The 11,690-nt window shown below is 43.7% G+C and overlaps 1 protein-coding gene and 1 long non-coding RNA gene across 6 annotated transcripts in view; one reads left to right on the top strand and one right to left on the bottom strand.

Annotated features, from left to right (window-relative positions):
* LOC117243653 overlaps window positions 1–11,690 on the bottom strand; it is a 56,814-nt gene that overhangs the window by 37,352 nt on the left and 7,772 nt on the right. The window lies entirely within an intron of this gene.
* Window positions 8,219–11,690, top strand: part of ANKRD55 (ankyrin repeat domain 55) — a 47,055-nt gene continuing 43,583 nt past the window's right edge. For all 5 annotated transcript variants that reach the window (XM_015653140.3, XM_015653142.3, XM_015653139.3 and 2 more), the window contains exon 1: window positions 8,219–8,562. In XM_015653140.3, coding sequence (XP_015508626.1) covers window positions 8,523–8,562 — 40 coding nt within the window. In that variant the 5' untranslated portion in view covers window positions 8,219–8,522. The remainder of the gene's footprint in view (window positions 8,563–11,690) is intronic.

Here is an 11,690-nt window from a genome sequence, read left to right as displayed (position 1 = left end):
CATGCAGCTGCCAAGACAGTTGTGGATTATAACCAATCCCACAACTCATAGTAAACCAGCTGTGAAATAGAAAAAAAATTTGCAAAGGATTTCTTTACTATTAATTTGAATACTTGAATATTAGCACAAACACATCAAGAATGCTTTTTCATAAACTTAAAAACATCTTGGCCTTCACATACTTGAATATATCTTTCCATAACACTTGTTTTTTCTGAGACTGAAAGCACTTTTTATACTTACTTCTACACAGCCCTATCCACCCTGGTAATGTTACAATGAATACCTCAGGACTTAGCGACTGCCAAAGTGACTCCAGCTACTTTGGAATAGAAAGAAGATATATAACAGGCAAAAGTGCTATAGCTTAAAATAATCCAAGAACAGAAAAATGCTCAAAGAACTTTAAAATGCTTCTGTCTTCAATCTGTCACACACCAAACCACAAAACCATTTTTAGAATTTTGCATGGTTTTTTCAATGTTTTTAAGTTGCTTCACAAAGTGCCAGGAAAGGATGAAAGGCTGGGTCTGCAGGTTGTTAATTTTAAGGGCTGAGGTTAGTGAAAAGTCAGCCATCACCAACCTTGAGCACTTCCCACTACACTTGCCTTCCTGCTGCTGGGAGACTGGCTGGGTGAGACCTGGCTGCACCTGGCAGCTGCTCCCAGCAGTAAGGGCAGAGCATGGTGCAGAGACCCTGGACAAGAAGGGGACATCCTCTCATCCCTGTATCCCACCCACCAGCCAGCAGCAAGCACAGCCAGCAGTCAGAGGCATGAGTGAGAGCCCAAATCAAATGGCATACAGTCTGATAGGAAAAACAGAGTTAATAGTGGCATGGGCAATACTCTCTTCCCTCTATATTCTCTCTTGCTGTCCTGAGCTTGCTGTAGACACCTTGTCTAGGTAAAGAATTTGGGCAGGCATACAAACACTGGTGATTCCATAGCTTCCTCGAACAAAAATCACATTTCTGCACAACCCCAGGCTGACACTCGGGTTGAGGGTAGGCCCAGAGGCATGGAAATTTGCTGGGAGCTGGTGGGGAGCTTGCTGGGAGCCCTGGCCAGCTGAGGAGCCGTGCTGGCCTCAGGGTGCTGTACAGAAATACAGCTGAAACACAGACCCTCCCTGACACCAGACAGCTGCTGGTCTGCCTGCGGCCATCTATGTACCCCAGCCAGGCTGGACATGGAATGTCTTTGCCACTGCTGACAGCTTCTGCCATGAAAGCTCTCTTTACAGCCAGCTGAGACAAAGCAGTATCGTGTTCCCACAAGCTATGTCCCGGAAGAAGCTGTGTATGTTTCCTTAGCCTGCCTAGCCAGACTGAAAAAACATTTCCCTCCTTCTGAAAAACACCTGAAGTGGAGCAATTTTGCCAGGAAGGCCTGTGCTCATCTAACCTACTGTGCCACAGAAAACCTGGCATGCATCACAGCACTTTGCCACACCGCAGGCCATGTGGCACAGCATCCTGCGTGGGTGCTGCATCCCTTTCAGCTGCAGCACCTCCTCTTGTCCACTCTCATGCTCCTGTCCCTGCATACATCTATGTGAGCAATCCATTAATTACTTCTGACCAATGTATATGGAGATTTTTGTTACATTTGTAGTGGAAAAGTTCTTCTTTGGAATTATTTTTCCCATGCATATATATTGTATGTAGTTGACAGACACACCAAGCTGAGAAATGTGAGCTTGCATGAGTACAATGCTAGGCTTGAGCTAAAAAATCTGGCTTATCTCCCTTGATTTGTCAGAGCACAAATCAAGGGAGTTCATGCCTGTCCACCATATGCAAAATAAACACACACAAAATATTCAAGTGGTCCCAAAGAGCTTTCAGTTTCTTTTGCCAGTTAAAGTATTCACATATTTTAAGGCCATGTTTTGACCCACTAAGATAGTTGTGTAATCTCTGGAAAGGTCCCCTGTAGTTCAAAAATTATTAAATATAACAAATTTATAAAATATAAAAGCCACTTGTCAGCAGCAAAATATGTTTTCTAAATTTCTGTTACACACTCACTCTAGATAACACAGTGAGAAATGAGCAAACTTTACAACAGCCCTCCTTCAAACATCCACTCAAGTATTTAAAACTACATCAGTTCTGTATACAAACCCTTTTTCTATTAATAACCAATTAATATTATTATAATATTATTTTTTCCAGTAAACTGGAACAGCAGAACCTGTGCAAGCAGACTGCAGCAAAACAGAGCAGTCTCCCAGTTTAGTATTTACTTAGTAAGACCACCTTGCTCCCACAGCCAGGATATCAAGTGACTGAGCACTCACCTGTCATAGCCATTTGGAAGCCCTTTGCTAGTACCAGAACTGCTAGCTAGCTAAGTGTGTGACCCTGCTGTGTCCTTCCAAGTGACCTCTATATTGTACTTGACCTTGGCCACTTTTCCCAATCTTTGTATGTTCTTCTCTAAGTAGGCTGGAAAATCTTGGGACCTCAAGAGTTTCAGGCCGGGTTTCAGTCCTGCATGACACCATGGGAGCACAATGCCTGCTTGGCCCTCCCAGTACCACCATAATTTCACCATAACTATGTAAGCAATTGTACAGGTGAAGGGGGTGTCCTTAAAGAGGTCTTGTAAGTCTGAGAACTACCACAGCTACATCAAAGCAATAATAAATGCTGCTGCAATCTAGAGTCCTGATGGGTTGCAAATCTGATGCCCCTTGAGCTGTGGTTATAGTGTGAGTCTTCTTAAGGATCAGGTTGTTTAGCCCAGTGTGCTTGGCTTTCTCCTGAGCCTTGCCTATCGAGCTACTTAACTTCAACTTCTGACAGTGAGTGCACTACATATAGCGAGATACCAGTTAAATGTTTGCGTTTTTGTTTGAGTTTCATTGGCACATTTAAATTGCCACTTTTGTGTAAGTACAACAATGCCAAACCACAGACTTGTAAGCTCCATTACTGCTAATGCACTTGTCACCTTGCAAACCTGAAGTAAAGCTCATAATCTTGGGTAAGGTATCAACAGGAGTTCCAAGTATGCAGGGAATGCAGGACTAAATCCTTTGTGTCAGAATTTACAGTTTGCATGTTACAGACACCTTTTTTCTGTTTGTTTCTCATATCTGGGGCTCCGGCATACTTTGGCAGTGAAATGTAAAATATTGAAAATCAAAGACTTTGATGGACACTTACCTTTAATTATCCCAAACACAAGGAAGCAAAAACACATTGAGCTTTTCCTGTATTTTACCAGTGCAAATCTACTATCAAAAAGGTTTTCAGCAAGGCTCTCAAAGCTTACCATTCATAGATGATTAGTCATGCTTTATACTGTTACTTGATATCTGGAATGGGACTTCATTAATTTGCAGGCATTCTTAATGCACTGCATAAGGTCAGAGATTACTGATTTCCCACAAATGAACTCTTCCTCCATTTAAAAGGATTTAATGGAAAGTAAAATAAATGTTTCTGCTAAAGAGCTGCTGCTGCTGGTTCATGGAGCCAAGTGCTGATCCCAGACCACCACCTTCTGGAACTCCATAGAATCACAGCACTGCCTTGGAGATTCCACTCTGCAGGAGTCTGAAAACGACTGGAGACCAGGAGAGCGTTCCGAGGAAATGTCATTCACTACACACTTGTCCTGCAGGTTACCAGACAGCTGCTGGTGAGTGCCATTCAAACACTGGTTACCTGCCTAGGAGAACATTTGATCTGACCTGGAACAAACTTGTTTGTTTTTGGTTTTTTCCCCTTATATTATCTTGTAGAATATAACAGAATTTCTTTAACATAAATAGAAAAGTGAGGATTTGCACAGAAATTTGTCTTTACCAGTGTAACACCACAGAAGTGTCATTCCTCATCTCCAGCTCGCTGGTGTCACGGACAGGGTGCGTACCCAGGACAGACACACCAGCACTGTGACTCCTCTGACTCAGCAGGTCTCCACACCCACCCCCATCCCCATCTGCTCCTCCACAGGCATGTCTGGCTCAAGCACTCTGACAGACTCATCAGACCAGCCTTACACTATGCCAGAGGCACTGAATGCAGTTTTACACCTGGAATATCATGAGGAAGTTTTTGGAGTGAGTGTAATGAGAAAGCTAGAGCATGGTTAGGGTGATAAATTCAGTGAGAGATTCCCTACTCGTTCTGAAGTGGGAACAACAATCACTCTTAGAAAAAAGATATAATTTGGTTTAGTTAATTGTAATCAGATTATCCTTTGGAAAAACAATACCTCTAAACCCAGTAATTGTTTAGCAGTCCATAGAGAGGACTTTCAAGCATATTGGCTTGTTAGTAAATTTGTTTCACAGGGTGCTATTGATACCACACTAAGTCACACCACAAGAGATGCCCTGACCACACCGAAGTCAAGGGCAAAAAGTCATATTAACTGAGCAGAAGATGTATTTGGCCGTAAAAAACAGGGAGCAAAGTAGCAATGTCTTACATTCCATGCAGGTAAATGCTATAAGATATAGCTGTGACTTTATTCTCCTTTCTCTAGTCACTATTTATCTGATGACATTTCAAGAGAGATCTTGTTTGCTTAGAGCATCCTAGATCAGTTCCCACCAGCAAGCACAGCTGACTCCTTCTGCCTAGTTAGTGGTCTGACTTCTCCACATGCCTGAGCTTGGTGCTAACCTTCCAGACAGAAACTGATGGAGCTCGAACTCATATGAGGAGTTAGTATTGCTCTTTAAAAGGTACATAGAATTGTATTTTAAAAGCTTAACACCCAAATTATTACTAGTGGATTTCAAATAAAAACTGGAAATGAAGGTTGATGGCGCCCCTCCGTTAATTTTGACTTCCCTTGTCTCGACTGCATGCTTACCAAGCAATACTGAGGGTGTGAACATTCAGGCTTGTGACACGCCCACGAAGAAACAGGGAAGCACAATTTACGGCTGGAGCTGCTGCGTCTGCAGTGCTGGCTGCTGGCAGAGCTCCTTACCAGACAGGGGCACTGCTGCTCCAGGCGCTTTGCAAGGGGAGAGGCTCCATCCTTCGTCTAAAGCATTGGCTGTGTCATTGCGTCAAACGGATACAAAACCCTTGCTCACTTGCCAGTGTCCTCACTGAGAAGAGATCCGCAAGCTGAGTCTCTGCTTGTGATGGCAGTGTGGCACAGAGCAGGAGCTGTCAGCTGTAAGCACCCATGAGCTCTCAGCCTCTGCACTGCGCCCAGCAAATAACATTTACATAGCACTTGAATATATGTCTCATCCACTCTCTGTGGTTTCACCACAGCTTTTGCATTTACCTAATGAACAACAATTAGAAGGAAGAGAGTTAACTACCCCACATATAGCAAAACACTGATGCAAATACGGGCAAACAAACATGCAAAAAAGAATGCAAGTGTTTCTAATCCTCTCTCTTTATCATTTCTCTGGACCACAAGAAAACGTTCCAAAAACTGAACTACCTCCGACAGAATAAAAAGTCAGGAATTCTTTGCTTAAATTAAAGAATAATGTAAATTAACAATATCAAAGCTACTATCTTTATCTGCTGCCTGTACTAGCTTCTAAGTCTTGTGGCTTTGTTGTCCTTAGCCAGAGCTGCTTTCATGGGCACCGCACACAGGAGGCCATAAGGAATTTTGAGACAATTATTTCTTCTACTGAAGCAATACAGAAAGTCAGTGACTCAAGCCCACCTCCCAAATCTCAGCTTTTTTGGCAGCATGTGAGCTGAGATATATCTACCATAGCTGAGGCACAGAACCATGTTCACCTAGTGCTCAGATCTACATGGGGAAGGGTGTTTTGCTAAAGCATTGGCCTTACTTCCCTCCTGATGGATATGGAGGGGAGAAGATACCAGCTCTCAAACACAGAAGATACCATGGTTTTCAGTGCATGACACCATGGCAGCTGTGGACACCAGTCTCAGAGGAGGTGCCTGGCTTTTATGTAGCTGAAGGCAAACTAAGCCCCAGGCAAATGTACACAGTGCTATAGGGAATATTATGCTACAAGTGGGACCCAGAAGGAATCAGCTGCCACGTGTTTCTCCCCCAAATTCCCTGTTTGCATACCTACAGTGCGCCTCATTCCCATGCTAATGTACTGCAAGAGTGAGACTGAACCAGTAATCCCCAAAGCCTACCACCTTCATCTCAGGAGCAGAATGAAAGGACAAGGACCCAGTAACAGCAAATGGGCTGGTAAAACTGTGAGTAATGAATTGACTGAATTAGGTAGAGGAGGGTGGGGAATCCAGCAGCAGTGCCCAGGGCCAGAAATCCTGTGTACACAGAGGACAAAGGGACTCTTGTCACATGCAGAAAGCAAAGGTCACTCTTGTGATTTTTCAAAGATCACTAGGGGTGACAATTTGCAGGTCAAAATTCCTGACCAGATATATGTCTCCAGTGACTCCTCCACGAAGTCAGCAGCTGTGGTAGCTGTTTGAACAGAGTTGGTAGCTGTTTGAACAGAGTCGGTCTATTAGACTAGACTAGACTAAACTCCACCTGCTGGTGCCACCCCTGGAGCCACCCTCCCACCAAGGAGATGCCAGTTAGCAGCTGACCATCTGCATGAGTAATACTCTGCTCCCCATGCATAGACAGCGCTTGCCACACGGTGGGTCCCTTCTCAGTATAACAAGGTTGGGCATGAGATAAGGCAAACCACAAGAGCATGAGCAGTACAGAAAAGAGAAACAGCCTGTCTCTGGATCCTCTGTCCTACCACATGCCTCTTCACAGCTAATAAGATCAGCAGATCACACTGCCACATTCTGGAGAGTTTCAGCTCTGGTGTTTCATTTCAAGCTGTTGAGTCTGTGTTGCTTCCTGGACTGTACGATCCTTTCCCAAACACACAGTTTGAATTTACGTTCAGAAGCAGGTGCTTGGATGTGAATGACCTCCAGATACAATTCATGGTGTATCCACATGTAATATATGTCTCTATGATGTGCTATAGTCATAGGAATTGGTCAAAACACCAGACTAGAATAAACACAGTAAATAAAGTGGAGGGGCTTCTTAGGCTGAACAAACATAGGCATAGCTTTAGTGCAGGTCCTGTCTGCATTTTTGGACCCAAAGTATCTTGCCTTTCCTAAGTTTCATATATTACTTTGTCTTCCTTAGCAGTAATGATGTGTCTCTTTCAGCGCAACAGAGCTGAATAAACTTATACACCTCCCATTCACAAGTCAGTGCTGGTAACTTAGTTTTCAAGGTAAATTCCAAGTCAGTACATTTATTATTATTTCTTTCATAGAAATAAAGTAGCAAAAAGCAAAACTCACCAGGGTCCCCTCCCCTTAAAGTACAAGGTCTGAGTTCTCAACTTAGGAAGGCAGAGGCCTGATCAAAAACCAAGGGTGAGGACAGTTTGGCAGATACTGGATTTAAAGTTATGGACCCTGGGTCTGACATCCCCTGTTGCCATGGTTTAATCTAAGCCGGCAGCTCAGCCCCATGCAGTCCACAGTGGGATGGGGGAGCAATAAAATTGAATTAACTCGTTGGTTGACTTAGAGACAGTTTAATAGGGAAAGCAAAAGCTACATGCACAGCAAAGCAAAACAAGGGATTTATTCACCACTTTCCATGGGCAGGCAGGTGTTCAGCCATCCCCAGGACAAGAAGGCTCCAACACACACAACTGTGATTTAGGAAGACAAACACCATCACTCCAAACATCTCCTCCCTCCTTCTTCCTCCAGCTTGGTACGCTGAACATGCCACCCCATGGAATGGGATACTCCTGTATTCATTTGTGGGCAGCTGCCCTGGCCGTGTCCCCTCCCAACTCCTTGTGACCTCTCCCAGCCTCCTGGCTGGTGGGACACTGTGTGAGCACTGAGCAGGGAGAGCCAAAACATCCTGTATTACCAATACTGTTTCCAGCAAATCCACACCACAGCCCCATAGCACTGCTTTGAAGGAAATACATCCTACCGCAGCCAAAACCAGCACAGATGTGCACCGTGTGTTCGCTGCACTGTGCTGTCGCAGGTAACACTGTCCGATTTAGCCGCACTCGTTTGCTATCCCTGCACTGTCCCTTAACTAACTGTAGTTGGTTTGGTTTGGTACCAACTAAGGCAAGGAGGCTCTGCGGATTGTGCTCTCGGCTCCGTGCTCACTCAGGGGGAACCCGGAGGCATCCTTTGTCCAGGCGCAGGCGGGGCGCGCAGCGGGCCGCAGGCCGCGGTGGGTGCCCGCCGGGGCTCTGCACATGCTCCGTGCCGGCCCGGGCCCCTCACGCTGCCCGCGCTGCGGGAGCGGCTGCTCGCCGGCTCTCCCCCTCGCTGAAGACATGGCATTTTACAGAAGCTCAGATAAGCAGGGAGTCCATAATAGAATATAATGTTTCCATCAGGGTCTTGTCGTGGCAACAACCTGCAGCCGTAAAGCGACTTTAATTCTCTGAGAGGAAGACCGGCGACAGCTGTCGTTTCACTGTGTACTGTAATATATGAGATTCTGCCCTGAAAACCCTGGAGGTGGCATTTGTCTGGTCTGGTTGTAAATAATGAGATAGATCACAATGGATTTCAGTTCCTCATCCGTGTTTGACCAGCACAAAGGTAAGTCAGGTGCTACTAATTTCAAAATCCTCTGGTACTCCAATGCGTCCCATGCAAATGTACTGAGATTACTTGACAGAATCAATAACATGAATTTTTGGGAAAGATTAGGTTTGTTTTAGTTTCATGTAAAGGAATTTCTTCCATCAGTTTTAGACTGGATGGATATTTCAGTCTATTGCTACAGCGATTTCTAAAAATTAATTTTCAGCAGAATAGAAACAGCGTTTGGCTACTCTTATGGTTAGCACTGAGAGATGTAAATATATTTATTTTTAATTTGTATATTGATCTTGTTATAGATATTAAAAACAGTTGCAGTACTAGCAAATAGAGCAGTTCAGAATGGAGTAAAAAAATTTAAAACAGCTGGTTTTCATAAATCTACACTAAAAGGACTAGAAGCTGACAAGGGAAATACTTTGCTTTGGGAAATTTATCAGTATAGGTAAGTATTGCCATAATTGCAAATTTAAGATACCACTACAATTCCCAACATGAAGATTTTCTACATTGTAAGGTTGCTATGGAAATACAAATGTCTCTTTCTTGTCTATTTTGAAGTTAAATGTTAAATTTCATGTCTTTATTTGTCAGTAAATGCTGCTATGTCTTACGGTTTAATCCACTACAAGTGTAGTGGCATTCCTTTTATGTTCCCAAAGCAGGATGCTGTCATTGCTTGATTGCGCCTGTTGCAACTAATTTCTCTTTTAAGCTGGCTTACCAAACAATATGTGTGCAGTGGTCACGGTCCCAGTGCAGACCTGCAAAATATCTGAGCTGACATATGGCCACAGAGGCCCCACAACAAAGGAGCTGACTGTGGAACAGAAATGAAAGCCAGAGGAAGACAAGGCACTGCCCTTTGTAGCTGAGTGCTACAGGTTATACTTTACTGCTTGTCTACACTTCTTCGGTGAACCCAGAGTGAATACAGCCCATATAAAGTGTTGGGTTTGTGGCTGCCTTTCGGCCACAGTAGCACTTAAAACCTGAGCAAGTCTTGAAGTACTGGTCTGCATCAACCCAGCTGGAACCCCCATGTAGCAGGGGATGAGTGGGAAGTAAAACTGAGTGACAAGAGGAAAAAAACTAACACCAACAAGTGTAAAGGATAAAGGGAAGTGCAGCGGTGGAAGGGGGATCTGTACTGCAGGAAAAGAAACAAGTATTCTTAAATCATGTGAGAATGATGTAAGGAGCATTTTTCCCAGCAGGACAGAGTCATGGGGCTGATGGAGCTTCTGCAGCTCCAGACAGCCATTCCAGCCTCTGCTTCTGCAGCACTGAGTATCCTCTTTGCCACATGCCGACCCAGCAGGGCTCAGAGTGGGGAGGAAGAGGTAAAACCCTGCATGCTCAGTGCCGTCTGGATGTCTGCCAGGGAGCCAGTGGAAGTGGTGCCAGGAATGAGGCTGGAATATCACCAGGGCTGGGGAAGACAAAGCCAAATCCTCAGATAGTTTAGGTGGCAGAAAGCAATGCAGAAGACCATGGACCCAAACCAGTTTGTCCAGATAGAAGGGACAGAATTGGAAAGTAACATCTGCCTATAACTCCCCTTGCTTCTAATCTGCACCCCTTTCTGCTGCCAGGCCACCCTCCACAGTGACCCATCCCAATTTCTGTCCAGCATCACCTGCAGCCTGTGTCACTCTCCACCTACATCAACTCCCCTTCCAGAAGGTCCCTTAACTATACATACATCATCTCTGCTTCACTGGTGCTGCAGAAATGCTTACTCATTAGGTGATTTGTGATTTACTGTGTGCCTTCCGTGCTAGCTGCGTGGGAGGTGGATGGGGAGCAGGAGCACAAAACACACAGTAATGGGATACCAAGCTCAGTGGTTACCATGCAAAGAACACTCTATTCAAAACTTACAGTGTATAGTGGATTTTGTCTAAATGCCATCTTAATGTGTTGGCACATTATTGATTTGAGCAGGTATAATTATTTTAGCAAGTAGAAAGGGAATGTCATTCATTGCAGAAATTTATAACAGTGGAAGAATACAAACTATCTTTCATACACACTAAATTTCTCTCTGTTGGTCTGAAAGATAATTCAGCTTTCCCAACGAACCCTTTCTCCTCCATCCCACACATCAGAAGACTCTCCCAACTATAAAAGAAAATAAATCCCCAGCATTCCAAGCTTGAAAATCATACTGTCTCTTTGCAACATATCTTATGGTACTGCTGAATAATATCTTATAATACTTACAATAGTAACAGGAATGTGGGACTTACAGAAGGCAAGCAGTACCAGAAACCCCTTCCCTCCTAATATTCCTTGGTGCCATTTAAATAAATATGTGCTGCTCCTGATTTCAGATGCTTATTAAATAAACAGAGAAGCCAGACAGAGGCCTTTACTGGTGCATGCACTGCCAGGCGCACACAGTGATTATTGCTTTGCTAAGTGTTCAATAAAAATGCAGTAGTAGAGAGTAAGTTACAGTTTTCAAAAACTGCACTCATCCACCTCCCACAGACCTTTGACACTGACATGCTGAAAACAAATAAGCTACCCAGTATTGTGTCCTGACAACAAGGTATAGGAAATCATATATGGCCTTTGGCTAGTGGTGACAAGAAGAGAAAGTTATGAGAGAGAGGGTAATAAATGATATGCATAAATATTTCTTCTTCACAGTGAACATGAATTATCCTATTATTCTGTCTTCAGTTTTTAATACCTTAAAACTCTAAGCTTCAAGAAAATTTATTTAGAACTTAAAAATCCAATGCACTAAAAAGCATGCACTTATGTACACATAATGTGCACTTTGTAAAGCAACACATCAGTCAACATCACAAATCATGTAATATACATATTCTTCATAGTACAGTCACAGAAGAATTAATGTAATGAGAAGCACAATTTCATTGCTCTGAATCCTGTGATCATTCTCTGTATCTTTCTATATACCCCCTTTTCTGACCAAAAGAAAACTACTTTGCCGTGAAGAAATTACACATTCTTAAAACACTACAGCTTAACTTCGAATTATTTCTGAGGATTTTAGCACCACCCTATGTGTCATTTAGTATTTTCTTCCAAACCTTTCTACACCACTACTGTCAGCCTGTAGCTTCTCTGCCTTTTTCTGTACTCAAGCA

Source organism: Parus major, chromosome Z, assembly GCF_001522545.3.
Source record: "Parus major isolate Abel chromosome Z, Parus_major1.1, whole genome shotgun sequence".
Taxonomy (NCBI): Eukaryota; Metazoa; Chordata; class Aves; order Passeriformes; family Paridae; genus Parus; species Parus major.
This window is presented reverse-complemented; position numbering and strand designations above follow the sequence as displayed.